This window comes from Manis javanica, chromosome 8 (assembly GCF_040802235.1).
Source record: "Manis javanica isolate MJ-LG chromosome 8, MJ_LKY, whole genome shotgun sequence".
NCBI lineage: Eukaryota > Metazoa > Chordata > Mammalia > Pholidota > Manidae > Manis > Manis javanica.
Genome location: NC_133163.1, coordinates 99,986,624 through 100,002,845, shown reverse-complemented (window position 1 = coordinate 100,002,845; position 16,222 = coordinate 99,986,624). Strand labels below are relative to the sequence as shown.

General features: G+C 48.2%; 1 protein-coding gene across 11 annotated transcripts in view; it reads left to right on the top strand.

Annotated features, from left to right (window-relative positions):
- Positions 1–16,222, top strand: part of LOC140843149 (histidine decarboxylase-like) — a 65,853-nt gene extending 49,631 nt beyond the window's left edge. For 3 of the 11 annotated variants that reach the window (XM_073211817.1, XM_073211816.1, XM_073211818.1), the window contains 12 exons: positions 593–765; positions 4,361–4,474; positions 5,405–5,527; positions 7,692–7,826; positions 8,079–8,222; positions 8,693–8,759; positions 8,873–8,932; positions 9,611–9,773; positions 9,864–9,954; positions 13,815–13,913; positions 14,943–15,044; positions 15,180–16,221. In XM_073211817.1, coding sequence (XP_073067918.1) covers positions 601–765; positions 4,361–4,474; positions 5,405–5,527; positions 7,692–7,826; positions 8,079–8,222; positions 8,693–8,759; positions 8,873–8,932; positions 9,611–9,773; positions 9,864–9,954; positions 13,815–13,913; positions 14,943–15,044; positions 15,180–15,926 — 2,010 coding nt within the window. In that variant the 5' untranslated portion in view covers positions 593–600 and the 3' untranslated portion in view covers positions 15,927–16,221. Of the gene's footprint in view, positions 1–592; positions 766–4,360; positions 4,475–5,404; positions 5,831–7,691; positions 7,827–8,078; positions 8,223–8,692; positions 8,760–8,872; positions 8,933–9,610; positions 9,774–9,863; positions 9,955–13,814; positions 13,914–14,942; positions 15,045–15,179 lie in introns of those variants that run through there. The other 8 variants (XM_073211822.1, XM_073211821.1, XM_073211823.1 and 5 more) reach the window with 8 other exon arrangements.

Genomic DNA, 16,222 nt, shown 5'->3' with positions numbered 1-16,222 from the left:
CGAAATTTTGTGTATGATTAAGCCTTGGGTTTAAATCAGATTCTCAAAGAAGTCCATGGGTCAAAAAAAAGGCGAGGAATTACTGGCTCAGTGGGAATGGTGAACAAATAGCTTTTCACCTTTTATCAGAGGCTGGCCTGGGAGCCTGCCATCTGTGCTAACAAGAATAGGTTGGGGGTGTGCATGTGTACGTGGCACTTTTTCGTAAAAAGAGCCACAGAGTTTCTACTGAACGTGTAGATGTCATAGGTGTTCTGTTTTTGAGAAGAAAAGAAAGGAAAGAAAGATGATCACGGTTGATATGGAGAAGGAGAGGGGAATATAAGGAGATACCTTACTTTGGTGCTGGCGTTTTATGCTTTGAGATCACGCCCTGTTCATCTGCGTGCTCCACACCCACCATCAGTCATTCACTCCCTCACTCAGGTTTTACATTCCGAAGATGAGGCTTATGGGGGCATCAGACCCTGCACACCTCAGCCATGAATCATCTCCTCCCTCACCAGTCTCCTGGCTGACCCGAAGGGGACTGGCATGCATTGGCCAGGCCCACTGAGGGCACATGAAGCCTGCTTCTCTGCCTTCCTCGCAGGAAAAGAGATGGTGGATTACATCTGCCAGTACCTGAGCACAGTGCAGGAGGGGCGGGTGACTCCAGACGTGCGGCCTGGCTACCTGCGAGCGCAGCTGCCTGAGGCTGCCCCTGAGGAACCTGACGGCTGGGACAGCATCTTTGGGGACATTGAGCGCATCATTATGCCTGGGGTGAGAGACAGTCACTGCGACAGTGATTCTGGCCTTGGGGGCATAGAGAATGGGATGTAGGCCCGAGGAAAGACCTGCCTTAGGTAAGCCAGGGGTGACCCTGCACCACCTCACACCAACAGCCAAGCCTGTCTCCTGGGCATGTAGAGGATCGGGACTGTGACTGAAGTTAGGTTTGTGACGCCAGGGCTGACCTGCAGTGGTAGTTAGGGAGCTGGAGGGGAATCAGGACTGTATCCCAGGGCCTAGTCTGACAGAAATGTGGAAATCTAATGGGATGAGGTGGGAAGTGAAATTTGGGTCTGAGGGGAAAGGATAACTGGAGAGCAAGATGGAGAGAGGAGGCTGGAGAGAGTCGCAGAGCCCCAGTGGGCAGAACCAGGGACTCTTCTGCAAATCCTGAGACACACCAAAGGTAGGGAGGAGGCTGAGAGCACATTCCCCCGTGGGCACCCTACTGTCAGCTTGGGAGGCTCAGGAAGCTGGGCGAGTCCCTCTCCCCCATAAGGTGGGAGCCATGTCCATCCTCTCCTGGGGGAAGTCTCATGATTGAGCTGCTTTGCAGCAGCAGGAAGGGGCTTTCCCTGAATCATCGTTACTCTCAGTGACAAAGGGCACATGTGGTGACAGCACTGGCAGGGCCAGAGAACAGACAGAAGCTGGCTGATTCCTGAGGCTTTAGCTGGAGCCATCTGCCATGGGCTGTGCCGACGTACCTGGCCACAAGGGATGAGGAGCTGTGCCTCAGCACTTGGGCTGTGAGTGCACCGGTCATTCTGCCACAGCAGGGCTGCCTTTACCGACCTCCATGCCATGTGCCAGGCACTGTACTAGCTGCATTACAGGCTAGATTGTTTTAATCACACAGTGACTCTATGATCCCTGTTGTACAGATGAGGAAACTGAGGCTCAGGGAAGTTAACTGTCTTCACAAAGTCACAGATCCAAGATCATAACCTAGGCCAGTCTTCCTTGACAGGCTCTGCTCTTTTTACTGCACTGATGTTCTACCAGTGAGGGACTAAGTCCCCTAGACTGAGCCACGCGCCCAGACTCTGCCCCTTCAGCTGCAGCCCCATCCCACAGGCTGTGCTCCCTCTCCCTGCTTGGGGCGCTGGTGTCCTGACTGCATGTCCAGAGGCTCCTCCCCGGGCCGACTTGAGATTTGCTTCCAACTTCCCCAGAGAGCTTTGGACCTAAATGTGACAGAAATATGCCTGGGGGCAGGGATGAGAAGTTAGTCAAACTCAGAAACTGGTGGCAAGTTTGTCCAAAGCCAAACACTCATCTCTGTGACCATGCAGCCTATTTCACAAGCGTCTTTCGGAAATTTCATAATCGTAAAGCTTTACCCAGAAGGCGGGCTCCCTGATCAGATTATCTCCTGGATGTCATTCTGTAAAATGTAATCTGCTGATGGGCTAACTGTAGTTGGTAGTGAGAACCGGAAGCAACTGTCAGAAGAGGTGGAAATGAGCCGATTCATTGGATTGAAAGAAAATCCAGCAGTTGCTGGGGTGCAGTGAAAGGGGCTCATTGCTTGGCAGAGAGGCCTGTCTGCTTTTGATAAGTGTTCATCTAGCTTAGCTTATCATATTTATCTTACAAGAACAGATAATTGTCTCTCAATAGGGCCAGGAGGTGGAAGCCCTTCTCGGGGTTTCCTAAATACTGTCACTAAGCACCTCGATAATGAAGACTCAATCCTCTATTTCATCTCACAGGCTGCACCAGGCTCTGAGAGCTGGCCTGAAAGCAGTGGGCCCTTTGCTTTCACATTTGGCCAGCACCTCACTGAAATCTAGATTAATTTTTCCTTCCTGCCACCTCCTAGACACACAGAGAGGAAAAACTGTGCAGTATTTCCAACCCTGCTTAGAAAAACCACATCAGCTCTGCATGGGGGAGAAGGCAGCACGCCATCCTGCTGGGGGCTCGAGCTCTGGACTCAGACAGCCTGGGTTTCTCTCTTGGTGCTGTCATCTGTCCTATAAGACATGCGTGATCATGGGATGCCGCCTCTCCCTGACAGCCCCAATTCTCATCTCCAAAAGAAGGATAATGGTAGACTTACTTCATTGGGGTGCTGTGAGAATTAAATAAGGTATAAAGCATGGACAAGTGGAAGATACTGTTATTACGTATGACACATTCTTCCTGGTGCAGATTCAGGAAGAGATCTGATTATCTAATCATCAAGTCAGCGTATAGGATGTGTCTGTCACCATGTGATTAACTTGCCATTCTCACAGCTTTACGTTTTGCAAAATTTCCTTCCAGGATGATCCACATAATAATCCTGGGAGACAGGATTTATTATACAATGAGGAACTGAGGTCAAGAGTGGTGCAGAGTTGGACCCTGTTTTTATGGGGTCTGAATTGTATACACATTTTGAGATCCCCTGTAAGAAAATAAAAGTGTGTATCTCAACAGAGACCTATGCAAATACGGGATCTAGTTGCTTTAGTTCATTGGCTTCACAGTAAATCTACAAAGTCACACTGGAACCTGTCTCCGTGGGTTTAAATGTTCTGCTCCTTCTACCATACACAATGTCCTTGCTGATGAGGGATAAAAGGAATTTGTGCGCACGGAATGTACCTTGATGATACACTAAGATGCTATCTAATGAGTTCTCAGTAGGGCTGGAGCACTTAGAAAGATAGTGAGTGGGTGTTCCATAGGCTTGGGGACAGGATCAAACGGGGCTGAGGAACTGGGGAAAGGCTCATGGAGAAAATGAATATTTGGTAGCTTTCTCAGAATTAACAGCTTTGGGAGGGCCATGTCTGTATGAGAAGTTCTTCCTGTCAGGGAAACAGCATTGCCCAAAGGCATGAATGCAGAAATGACCAGGCCATGCTTGTAGAACAGTGAGATGAAGCTAGATTAGATCATCAGTGAAGCCAGTGAGTCACTGAGGGGACTTCAGAGACCTGTTATGGAAGGTCCTCTGTGTCCATCGGGCTCCTCCTTACAATCAGTTTAATCTGATTATGGGTTCAGGGGTTAATTTGGAGGTAGGGGTCTTGTGCCCTTGGCCTACCCCTTCTGCTCTCTCTACTTTTTTCTTCATCCCTACTGGGGAGCTAAAGACAGCTTTGAACCCTTTCACACTGACTGTCTACAGGAGCTGCTTGCCCAGAGAGCTCATAGATCCATAAAACAAAGGATGCTTTTTGCAAGAAACTGGATGAGGCAAGCAGCCTACTCTTCTGGAGCTCATAGTCTCCCCTTCCATTTATTACTGGGCTTGGGTGGCATGGGGGATAAGCACTGGAGCCTAATGTGAACGCTACCCAGAATCCACAATCCTAATTACTACAGCAATTGTCATTCTGCATATTCCCTTCTGGTCTTTGCATACGTGCCAATGTTCCACTGATCAACAAGCTTAGAATAGGAAACTGTGGTCGGCAAGAACACCATGAATATGTCTTATTTGTATGGAGTTGTGTAACTTATTTGCCTGTCTTAAAACTGTCAACCCATCTCTAGAGTGGGTGCTCCCCCTTGCCAGGGAGGGTCTCTGGTGGAGGAAAGCCAACTGCCATGCCTCTTGGTGCCATCTGTGTACATGCTCTGCCTCCAGGTGGTACACTGGCAAAGCCCCCATATGCACGCCTACTACCCAGCTCTCACCTCTTGGCCATCGCTGCTGGGAGACATGCTGGCTGATGCTATCAACTGCTTGGGGTTCACCTGGGTGAGTAACAATGGCTGTAGCTGTAACCAGTGGTGATGGGGGACATAGCAGGAAGTGACATATCTGGGGCAGACATACTTGTCCTGGTCTTTGAACAGGGTTCCAAGTTAAATATCAACAATGACTACTTTCTTGGAGCTTAGGCTCTATATAAATTATCTCTTCTTATCCTTTAACCCTATGGATTCATTAGTATCAGCCCCATTTTGTAGGTGAAGAAATTGTGCCTTAAGTAGCTGATCTCTCCAAGATCAAACAGATTATAGAGGCAGAGATGAGATTTGGACTGTGATCTGGTTATTGCTACAATTTGTGACCCTAACTAAGCACTTGGGCTTCTATGGGTACAACTTCCACCGTGGTCCTGTCTTTGAGAGGTTAGGGATATGCCCTAAGACTTCCCTTAATAACTAATCAGCTTTAAATTGTGTCAGAAGCCTCCTAGAACAGCTTTATATATTTCACCTGAATTGTTATAGGGTGTGGGAATGGGGGTTGGGAGGATTGGGGGTGAGTAAAATTGCTGTTTCTTCCAGGAAGTAGTGTTTTGTTTCTTAGTCCTTGCGCTTCCCCTCTGGCCTTTAGATTGCTTCTCGGCCGGTACTTCAGGGACTTGGGAGTCAGATGAACATGACCACTTCTTGGGCTGTTTCTCCACAGAGCCTTGGGGCCCAGGGGAATCTACCTCACTGAGGGCAGTATGAATCCAACGCCCCACATTCTTTTCCCCTTTTTGGCTTGGCAGAAGATGGGGTGGAGATGGGGCAAAGGGCCTGTCAGTGACCCTTCTCCAGGGATAAGATAGGTCAGGTTCCCATTGATACCGTCAGGGCCTGGGCAGGGGCAGGGCACAGACACGATGTATCTCCAGGGCTGGCGTGGCATGTTGGTCCCTGGGGCTCCCAGGATGAAACTGCTTTCCTCCTTTAGGCTTCCAGCCCTGTGTGCACGGAGCTCGAGATGAATGTCATGGACTGGTTGGCAAAAATGCTGGGACTCCCAGAGTACTTCCTGCACCACCAGCCCGGCAGCCAGGGGGGAGGCGTCCTGCAGGTGCCTTCACGAGCAAAGCTCCTTCTAGCGTGGTGGATAAGTAGTGACAGATAAGCCAAACCCTTGCCCGGGCAGTTCTGTTCTCGGGGGATCTGCCCACGCCACTCACACCACCACCATCCCATCGCCACCATCACCATCACTAACGACACCAGTCCTGAGAGCTGGTAGCTCTGCCGCGCCCCCATTCCCACTGCTGCTGCCTCTCCTCTCTCCGTTTCCACAGCTGCCCCTGCCATCGCCACTCCTCCTGTCTTTTTTCTCTGAAGAAGATTAAAGAGTCAACACATGATCACATTTCTGGTATTACTTGACTCGGGTTCTCACTTTATAATCTGACAACTTCCCTTCTGTGTTCCATTTCACACCTTGTGGTAAGCAGATAGGAGAAGGCAAGTAGGCCCAGGACATCCTTGGCAGTGAGAGAAAGTAACGCCAATTAATTGGGTATCTGTCAAATGATGGTTCTTCCAATATTTCTTTTTTTGTCAAGGTCAGGCCGCCTAATGGGGCTTGCTGGGTGCCTCCCGTAGCCTGCGCGTGTTGCTAGGTGCCTTTGCATCTCTAGATCTTGACGAGCAGGAGGGCTTGATTCTGAGACTCTCCACAGTCTTGAATTTTACTGTGATGTGTAGTTTTCCTGGTTTTAAAATCAATAAGGTAGAGATAATAATAATATTTTTCTCAAAGAGTGGATGTGATGACTAAATGAATTCATCTATTAGATGAAAATATCCATGCTGCCCTGAGATGAGAACTGGTAAGTTTGCTGGGCCCGTCTGCTAGCTAAGTGACCACTCGTCTCACTCGCAGCAATCCGACAGCAAGATTAAACTCTGAACCTCACAAGGAAGACAAATCACTGCATATTGTGGCCACTTCTGGGTTGTTTGTTAGCAAATAGTTGGGACTTCAGATATTATATCTGGAAGGACATAGTAAATGTCTGCTATACATCATCTGGCTTTTCATCTCAGTATCTCCAGGATCTTGCAGGTAAATACTATCACCCCCAATTTTGAGAGGAGTGCACTAAAGCTCAGATAGGTTAAAAATGGGCCCCAGGTCACACAGCCGGTAAGTGGAAGAATGAGGATTCAAACCCAGGCCTGTCTAAGTCGAACTGTGCTTTCTCCTGTACTCATCCGCCATGCAAACTTGGCTTAGTCCTGTATCCTCTCTGAACATCACCATCCTCATCCGTAGACCGATACTTTTATCGCAAGTATCTCCGAGAGGTTTCATGAGGTGCAAAAGGGATGACTTACTATGAATTGCTATATAATTGGCAGGAGGTACTATTGTTATTTCTGTTCTGCTGGCTTCCGTTTTGTGGAGTAATTTCCAGCCACTGAGTATCTTGTGGAATCTGGCCTGTACCCCAAGCTGTGATGCTTATTGCCAGGCTTTAGAGCAGGGGACTATCAGCTGCTGGTCACCTGGAGATTTCAAGAAAGAAAAGCACCACAGACTGAGTGAATGATGAGAAACCATTGAGATTCCCACGAGGCGGCTAAGGTGGCCCCCAGGATTCCCATACTCATGGCCAGAGTGAAGTCCTTTCCACTTCTCATTTGTATACTTGATACTCCCACTTGAAAGGCAGCTAAAGGGATGTTCTCCATTTTCTAAATGAATATTTATATTATCTTATGTAATATTATAAATGTGATCCCAAGGGCTCAGGAGCTATTGGTAACAAAACAAGACCAGAGTCACTGGGTTCTCAGATGGGGCAGGACCAGCTGTCACTGGGATATGCCTGTGGGAACAGACTCCGTTTCCATACCAAATAAACTGGAAGTTCGTTAAAGGAAGTTGTACATGGGGAGCAGGCATACAGATAAACACACTTATATCTGGCAGGGACCGAGCATTCTCTTTTTGGTCCCTGTGGCTTCTCTAATAAAGATGCTGCTCTTAGGTGAAAATCTGCTTCCATGACTTCCCTGAAAAATTAGGGAGAGGGAAGTGTCCCATGAATGCATAGGGTGTAGTGAGTGGAGAATTCATAGTAGGCACTTGAATTTGTGAGGAAGAACACTCCCCTCTGCAGGAGCTATTCCTTAGGAATAACACACACACACACACACACACACACACACACACACACACACACACACACGCACGGAGGTTGCCACTGGTAATCCTTGTTCCACTACAGAGTACAGTCAGTGAGTCCACCTTGATCGCTTTGCTGGCCGCAAGGAAGAACAAAATCCTGGAAATGAAAGCATCTGAGCCTGGGGCAGACGAGTCCTCCCTGAACGCCCGGCTCATTGCCTATGCCTCTGATCAGGTGAGTTGCCCAACACAGACCAAATCTTCAGGCCAGGGCTTAGCTTATGGAGTCTTAGTCCTTGAATAAGTTTCTTCTAGACACAAATAAGTTGGGATTTAAGGCAGGTCATGCTGTGGAGGTTGTCTCTAGGAACCACGGGGATGGACAAATGTAAATGTTATGTTTGATTCACTTAGTTTGGCTTCAGCAGTTGCTGTGGAGTTCTCATTCCAGGATGAGTCGACTAGCAGGTCTCTGTGTTCCTTCTAGGCTCACTCCTCAGTGGAAAAGGCTGGTTTGATTTCTCTTGTGAAGATGAAATTTCTGCCTGTGGACGACAACTTCTCACTCCGAGGGGAAGCTCTTAAGAAAGCCATCGAGGAGGATAAGAAGCGGGGCTTGGTGCCTGTTTTTGTAAGTCGGAATGTGTTCTGTGCTTAAACAATAGAACGTGGAGGTGAGGAAGGAATCTGGGCAGAATCCAGGCAAGTAACATGCTGCAAACAAAAGCAGAGAGATCCTCAAACACGATGTGTTACGATTTATGAGTTGCTATTCATTGGGCTAGGCAATCAATTTTGTGGGTCGTAATAAGCATTACAAAAATAAGTAGATCAGAAAATATCAGAGGGTATTCTTGTAGCACAGAGTATCTATTGTTTTGTGGAACTTTTATTTCAAATACACATGTATATATATATGTACTAGGTTACTTACTATATAGAATGTGTTTCTTACTGTGGGTCATAAAAAGTCTTGTGTGAAATGCAGTGTTCTAGTGGGATGGGCAGGATAGAAAATATCTGTGGTTAAGTCTTTTTTTTCTGGCCCAGTGTATCTCACGAGCCCACCTTCCCACGTTAACTTCCTTTATTTTCCTCCAGGTCTGTGCAACACTGGGGACCACCGGGGTGTGTGCATTTGACTGCCTGTCGGAGCTGGGCCCCATCTGTAAGTGTCTGCCCTGTCTGGCTAGGAAGACAAGTAATGAATGTGAGAATGTTCCCCAGAACAAGAACCTGAAACTAGCTCTGTGGAATTTGCTCACCCTTTCTTGGTCACAGCAAAGGCTGAGGTATGGGAAGAGCCACCAAAGGTCACAGGTGCTTCGCCCAGGCAGCCAGGTCAGTGCTTTCCCCAGCACGGACCAAAGGTTAGAGCTGCTCCTCTGCATCCTGGCCTAGTGGGCAGCAGTGGGAGACTTGTAGCTTTTCTGCCCTCTCTCCTGTATGTCAAAGTCTCCTCGCAGACTGTATGAAAAGCACAGGGTGAATGAGGCATAGTGGAAGATTGTCTACTCTAAACTAAGACAAGGAAAAAGGCAGGGGAGGGGAAACCACAGGGAGAGACAAAGACAGAGAAGAAACCCAAGTGTTCAAATTCCCCAAGCACCAGACCCACTAGAAGAGCCATCCCCTCCCACTGTTTGTTTGTATTAGATTCATTAGCATTGCTCTCTGGACCAGTGGGAAGTTGGTTTTTTGCCAGGAAGTTCTAGCTCGAGGCCTTAACCCTCACGTCAGTGAGAGAAAGAGGCCAGGGTGCGGCTCTGTGGACCTTCTCTTTAGGAGGCAGTGAGGCCTCATTTAGCCCCAGCCCTCACATTGCCACAGCCCACCCCCAACGCCCATCTCCACATACCTGGACATCTCACTTAGACAGAGCAGGCCCACCATTCCCAGCTCTGCTCTGGCAGCCCTCCAGCCAGCGGGGCCAGGTGAGAGGCGCCTTGCAGCTGGGTGGCGGCAGCCACATCCTACCCCTAGTCCCATCTCCCGGCCGGGTGACGTTTGCCTCCTCAGGTGCCAGTGAGGGGCTGTGGCTCCACATCGATGCTGCCTATGCAGGCTCTGCCTTCCTGTGCCCTGAGTTCCGCGGCTTTCTGAAGGGCATCGAGTATGCCGATTCCTTCACCTTTAATCCTTCCAAGTGGATGATGGTGCACTTTGATTGCACTGGGTTCTGGTGAGTGTGGCAGCCCAGCTCCCAGCCTGTGGGAAAGCCATGCTTCCTCTGTGAGGCCTCAGCTGCTAATGCCCATTTGGAAACCCACAGGGTCAAGGACAAGTACAAGCTGCAGCAGACCTTCAATGTGAACCCCGTCTACCTCAGGCATGCCAACTCGGGTGTGGCCACTGACTTCATGGTGAGTGGCCAGAAAGGGGCAGCCTAGTGGTCTCTGAGATGGAAACTGGCTTCCTCTTGACCCCAGCATCTCCTGTACACTGGCTTCCACCAGAAATGGGCACGCTGTGAGCCCAACACATCATACTGCCACTGTATACCTTTGGTTTCAAGATGTGCCTAAGGATACAGAATGAAACCCAGAAAATTGTTAAAAACCCTAGAAAATGAGACCCACCTCTGAGGCAGTGTGCACGCTGAATACTTGTGGCATTGTCTACCGCCTAGAAATGCCTTCCCCACCCCGAGTGGGCCAGTTCCCTTCTGCCTCATCTTGGATAATCTTTTCTGCTTACTACCCAGCGGCAGGGCGGGGTGGAGAATTTCCTTGGATGGGGAACGAGGCTCCTTGGTTTAATCACTTTCTTTTGTTCCCAGAGAGGCACTGCGTGGGTGCGGGTGGAGCGTGGGTGCTTTCCCTGGCCTTCTGGGTGCCTTCTGGCAGTCCTAGCCTTCCCAGCGAGCTCGCTGCACCCCATTCTCAGCCTGTACTACCTCTTGGGGGAACAAATTCTTCAGATTTACTCCTCAGTTTGAGGACGAGCCTTCCTTTTAATTGTAGGGGAGACAGGGATGTAAACAAGTTAAATCCACGTGGCCAAGGGGCCGCAGCAGAGCAGAGTGAGAGGAGCCTGGTCTGGAGTGCTCGCCAGCCTTCGTCCTTCGGGAACTCAGTGGGCTGCCCTGACCTCGGCTTCCTCATCTGTGAAGTGGACTCAGTCACCCTGGTTTCACAGGGTATTGTGAGGCTGACATGGGAACATGCCTATAGATCATTAACATAATACTGGGAATGTGGCAAATGGTAGGAGTAATATTCGTAAAAGTTCTTTTAACTGCTGAGATTTGCTATAGCGAAGTGGTTAACCATTTAGGTGCTAAAGCCAGACAGCTTGGGTCTGAATCCTGGCTCCTCCATTTATTATATTTGTGCAGCCTTGGGAAAATGGCTTAAACTCTGTGTCTAAACTTCCTCATTTGTCCAACGAGGATGATGATAATAATACCAGCTTCTTAGGTTTGCTGTGAGGATTAAGGGAATCAGTATTGAAGTACGGAGAGCAATGCCTGAAGTGTGTGAGAGTCACTCTTTGGGAAGAGATGTTTCTGTCTTTCCTCCTTGGGCAACTGAATTGTCCTGCCGTTTTAGTCCTAAAGTAATATCTCCATTATCTCTTCATTTTATTGGTTATTCTTCTGTAGACCAGCTCAGACTTGCTTTAGGTTTTTGCCGCTTTTGAGTGGCATTGCAAGCAGCAAGCTTGCAGTGGTTGGGGGATGCTCCAAAGGTTGATACAAATAGAATATTTCATTCATCTCCACTGCCCTGTGTGGTGGGCTTCAACAATTTCTTAATTAAAAAAAAAATGTCTACACCTTCCCAAGGGGCAGACATCTTTAGGAGTAATTCTAGCTTTCTTTCCTGAGTGTAAAATGGTGCCCATTTTCCTGTAAGTAAATTAGGATCTCGGAAACATAAGAGCATTTCTTACCTAAGTCTGTTTTGGATTTCATGTTTCTTTTTGTGTTTGGTGTTTTTTTTGGTTCACAACAGTGTCTCAATATCTTCCTGTGGTTCATTCCCATAAGTTTGGAGATTTTTATGGTGCTTTCTCTCTTCTAGATAACTTATAAAATATTAAATTAAGCTTAGCAGTGGTCCAGGGGAGCCTTACTCTTTGTACTTCTACATCCAGAAGGTGCTGCTGTCTGCTTTTCCTTTCCCTCCCTGTAATCCTAGGGGCTTAACTGTCAAGTCTCCGAGAAACTTCTACAAAACTGAAGTCGCTATCTCTGGTGTTCCTGGGGGTCTTCCCTGTTGCTCTGATTGTATCCCAAGGTCTTTATCACCCAGGAGCTGGCTGTAGCTTTAAATAGAAGCCCAGCTACATTGGAGATGAGCCAGAAATAGAGGCCCATCCTGGGAGAGAACCCTTAGGGACTTCACCCACGGCGCCCTGGAGCCACCTAGAATCAGGGCTTGATTCTTAGACATCAATCAGGGAAGCTCCTTGCCCTCCCCTCCCACCTTTCCCAAGAAAGGGGCACTGTCTTGTCCTTGGCAGGGGAGACCTGCAAAACCTTGAAAGGACACAGAAGGGGCTTGGGAATGCCTCGAGTTAAAGAGCCATGTCACCCTTTATAAGACGAAATCTCCCATTTCAACAGAAAATATCACCTAGAACTACCCCGCTGGGTCAGTGTGATCTGGTTTTGGAATAGTGACAAGAGAAACAACTGGGGATACAGACAGAGTGTGAAGAAATCAAAATTAAAAGCATCTCTGCCTCTCATTTTAGTTTGTTGGGCAAAATAAAGTAGTTAGTTGGCCACAGCCATGTAGAAAACCCTGTTTTCAGGGAAGGCCCCTGTTATCCAGTCATTCTCCCAGAGCAGCCAGCTAACTAGGGTGGAGTTGCTTGCCTTCCCTGTTACAAGGATTTTGTCCCTCGTTCAGGTTTTGATGCCCTCTGCTGGTAAAGGAAGCCCCCAACTGGTCCTCGCCACTAGGGTGTTTGCTTGGAAATCACACGCTTAGTGCTTCATGTGGGAGAGGCACTGTGCACCAGCAAAGGGGTAATGTCATAACTGCTGGGTGTGGAAACTAGGGTGAAGGATGAAGGTGAGCACATTCCCGAGGATTTAGCAATCCTGTGGGTGAGTTCGATGGGACAAATATTTATTTCCAGCCAATGACATTGTAGTTAAGCTTTCTGACATGTGAGGAAGAGGTCACTAGAAATCACATTGCTTATCAGGATGACTGCCAATGTTTTCCAAAACTTTTGCTCTGGTTTCAGATCTGAGAAATTGCTTTGAAATTTTCAGATCTGTGGTGCCCACAACCTTGAATTTTGAGGTCTGTTGAATTTGGTCACCAGGAATGAAGGGCCAATTTAGTCTGGCAGGGGCCGAAATGCAGATGCTCACTGGAAATCTGAAAGCTGAAGGGATGCCTCCTGAGGGCACAGGAATGTCACAGGAAAAAGTCAGTACAAGACAGTGAGATTAAAGAATGACCATCTTGGTTCTAGGCAGAAACACCACTGACATTAGTAGCTCACATTTTTATCACCTCAATAGCCAACTTCGTGTGAAGTGCTTTGCATTGGTCCCACTCCCGCCAGGTCCTGGGCGGTGCTGTTCTGTGTCTTGATGCGCCAGTGAGGCAGCAACGCCTAAGGCCACAGCCAGTAAGGGGGGCAGCTGGGGGACAAACCCAGGTTTGCAGGTCCAGCATCTGGGCTTTTGATTACTAATAAAGGAAGAAAGAAAATAAATGAAAGGGCAGCGTGTGTGTGCAGGGTAGGAGCATACCCTTTTTAGAATTATGCTGATTGTCACAACTGTCTAAAAATTTTAGTCATTCTTACGGTTATGCCTGATTACTGTACTTTATATTTTGGGGGCAAACAGAAATAGGACTTTATGTTATGCTGTTCAGTCTAGCCTCTTTCAGAGAAAAAAGTGTATTGCTCCCATCTTGAATAAATATTAGCCTGAGATGAAATGCTTAAAGCAGCATTTAAAGCAAAGTGTCTTCTTCTCGGTTCAGGGTCTGGGCTTGGTCTCCCCTTGCACTCAAGGGCCTATTGGCCACCGTCGCCAATAGGATTTGGTCTCATGATGGGGAAGCCTTTGGTAACTTGCTTTTTGGCTGCTCCTTAGCAACAGCTTCAGGAGTCATGGTGATACTGTCCATCCCTGGAGGGCTGTGCAGGCAATAGATGATGAATAAAGCCCAGGAGTGAGTGAGGGAGTACCTTGTTAGAGACAATGCCCCTTGTCTCTAACCGCGGGCACTGTGTTCCTCTGTTCTAGCACTGGCAGATCCCCCTGAGCCGGCGGTTTCGCTCTATTAAACTCTGGTTTGTGATTCGGTCCTTCGGGGTGAGGAATCTTCAAGCGCACATCAGACATGTATGTAGTGTGCAGGCGGTGGGCTGAGCCCATGCTTGCATTGTGTCTTAGAGGGGAGGAAGGCTGGTTTCTGTTTGCAGACCAGCCCAGGGCACCTGCAGTATGGGCTCAGGTGTCTAGGCCTGTTCTTGGCCTCTGGGACTTGATGATTACTCAGGGTGGCCATCTGTTTGTTAGCTAGAGGATCAATGAGCAGCAATGGCACTGAGAGCTGTCTGGGGTCTGTCCCCCTTGCCTGAGTGTCTCACCAATCCTTGGCTGTCATCGAGCACTGAGGAATGATGGCCCAAGAGCTTGACTAATAGAGGAAGAAAGAAAATAATGAAAAGGGCAGCGTGTGTGTGCAGGGTAGGAGCATATCCCTCTGAGAATTATGCTGATTGTCACAACTGTCTAAAAATTTAAGTCACTGATATGGTTATGCCTCAAACATGGCTTTCCTGGCTTGGACATGTAGACCTACCAAGTCTGGAACAAACATTGTTGCATTGTGTCAATAGGTATTTACCGGAGCGTTCTTGGGGACGTGGTTGGGCACAGTCTAAACAGACCATGCAGTGGAGAGAGAGAAGGGCACGGGTGAGGTTTGTCCCACTTGTCTCAGCATGGTCAAAGACAGGATTAGCTAAGTCCTTTGACTTCTCTTGAAATAGAGGATTGAGTCTGAGAACCAGATGATAGCATTACTTAGCAAAATATTTCATTGGATGAAGAAATTTTTAAAAAGGTGGAAACAAAAAAGGGATAGTCCTGTCCTTGTTAAGTTAATGATCCTAGGTAAGAAAAAAAAAGGAAATAAAAAAAAAATGATATGACTTCAGTGAAAGATTAATATGATACAAAGCTCAAACTTTAAAAAAAATTAGAATGTGTGCAAAATCAAACGGTGAAGGACATTTGGCAGAAGCCAATCAGAATTCTGTTTCAAAGGTGTCACTGGTTTAAACCCATTTAGCAGTGGGAAAGTTAATTCATAATTGTCCCTTGCCTGATTATTAATCTCAGTTCTCTTTGTATTTACAATTCCAGGGTACTGAAATGGCTAAATATTTTGAATCTTTGGTCAGAAATGACCCTTTCTTTGAAATTCCTGCCCAGAGGCACCTTGGCCTGGTGGTTTTCCGTCTAAAGGTGATGCCGTCTCCCATGGCCTGTGGGTGCTGTTATCTGGGGCTTGGGCGGCCTTTGGAGGTGCAGCTGCTGGGCTTCTGGGGATGCTTCTGGAGGATCTGATACCGATTTCAGTTCTCTTTATTCTTCAAACAGGGTCCTAATTGTCTCACAGAAAGTGTGTTGAAAGAAATAGCTAAAGCTGGCCGTCTCTTCCTCATCCCCGCCACTATCCAGGACAAGCTGATTATCCGTTTCACCGTGACATCCCAGTTCACCACCAGGGATGACATCCTGAGAGACTGGACTCTTATCCGAGATGCTGCCACTCGCATTCTGAGTCAGCATTGTACTTCCCAACCTAGCCCTCAGGTCGGGAACCTCATCCCCCCACCCGGGGGCCCCAGGGCCTTGGCCAACGGAATGTCCTTTCAGTCTGTCGGTGAGGCAGGGGGTGACCCAGCCCAGGCCAGGAAGATCATCAAGCAACCTCAGTGTGTGGGAGCCGGTCTTGGGAGAAGGGAAGACAGCTGCCGTCCTGAAACCCTGCTGGACCCACGTGATGACTGCTTTGCAGAAGAGTCTCCAGCGGTTACCAAGCACACGCTGTCCTCCTTCCTGTTCAGTTACTTGTCCGCGCAGAACAAGAAGAAGGCAGTGCGTTCCCTCAGTTGTAACAGCGTGCCTGTGAGTGCTCAGAAACCACTGCCCACAGACGGCTCTGTGAGGAATGGGGGCTCCTCCCGGGTCAGAATCTTCTCTAGGTTTCCAGAAGAGATGATGATGCTAAAGAAAAGTGCCTTCAAAAAACTCATCAAGTTCTACAGCGTCCCCAGCTTTCCCGAGTGCAGCTCTCAGTGTGGGCTCCCGCTGTCCTGCTGCCCCCTGCAGGCAATGGTTTAGGCCGGAGGTTTCGGCCAGGATGTGTTTCAGGGAGTCTCTGAACCCCTCCGAATTGTGTGCTGAATTCGTGTGCTTATGTGTGTGTGTGCGTTTTTCTTGGGAGAGAGCCCCTAATTTTTATCAGGTTCTCATAGGGGTTCATGACTTATAATGGCACAGAAAGTTCTGGCAGTCTGGTCAGAGAGAAAAGGTCCAGGGTAGTGTACTGACAGGCAGCTTCTGTGGTGCAGCTTGTGATATTCAATATAATGTAGCAATAAATTGTGCTTGTCCCAAAAAAGCCTCTCTTGTGTGAT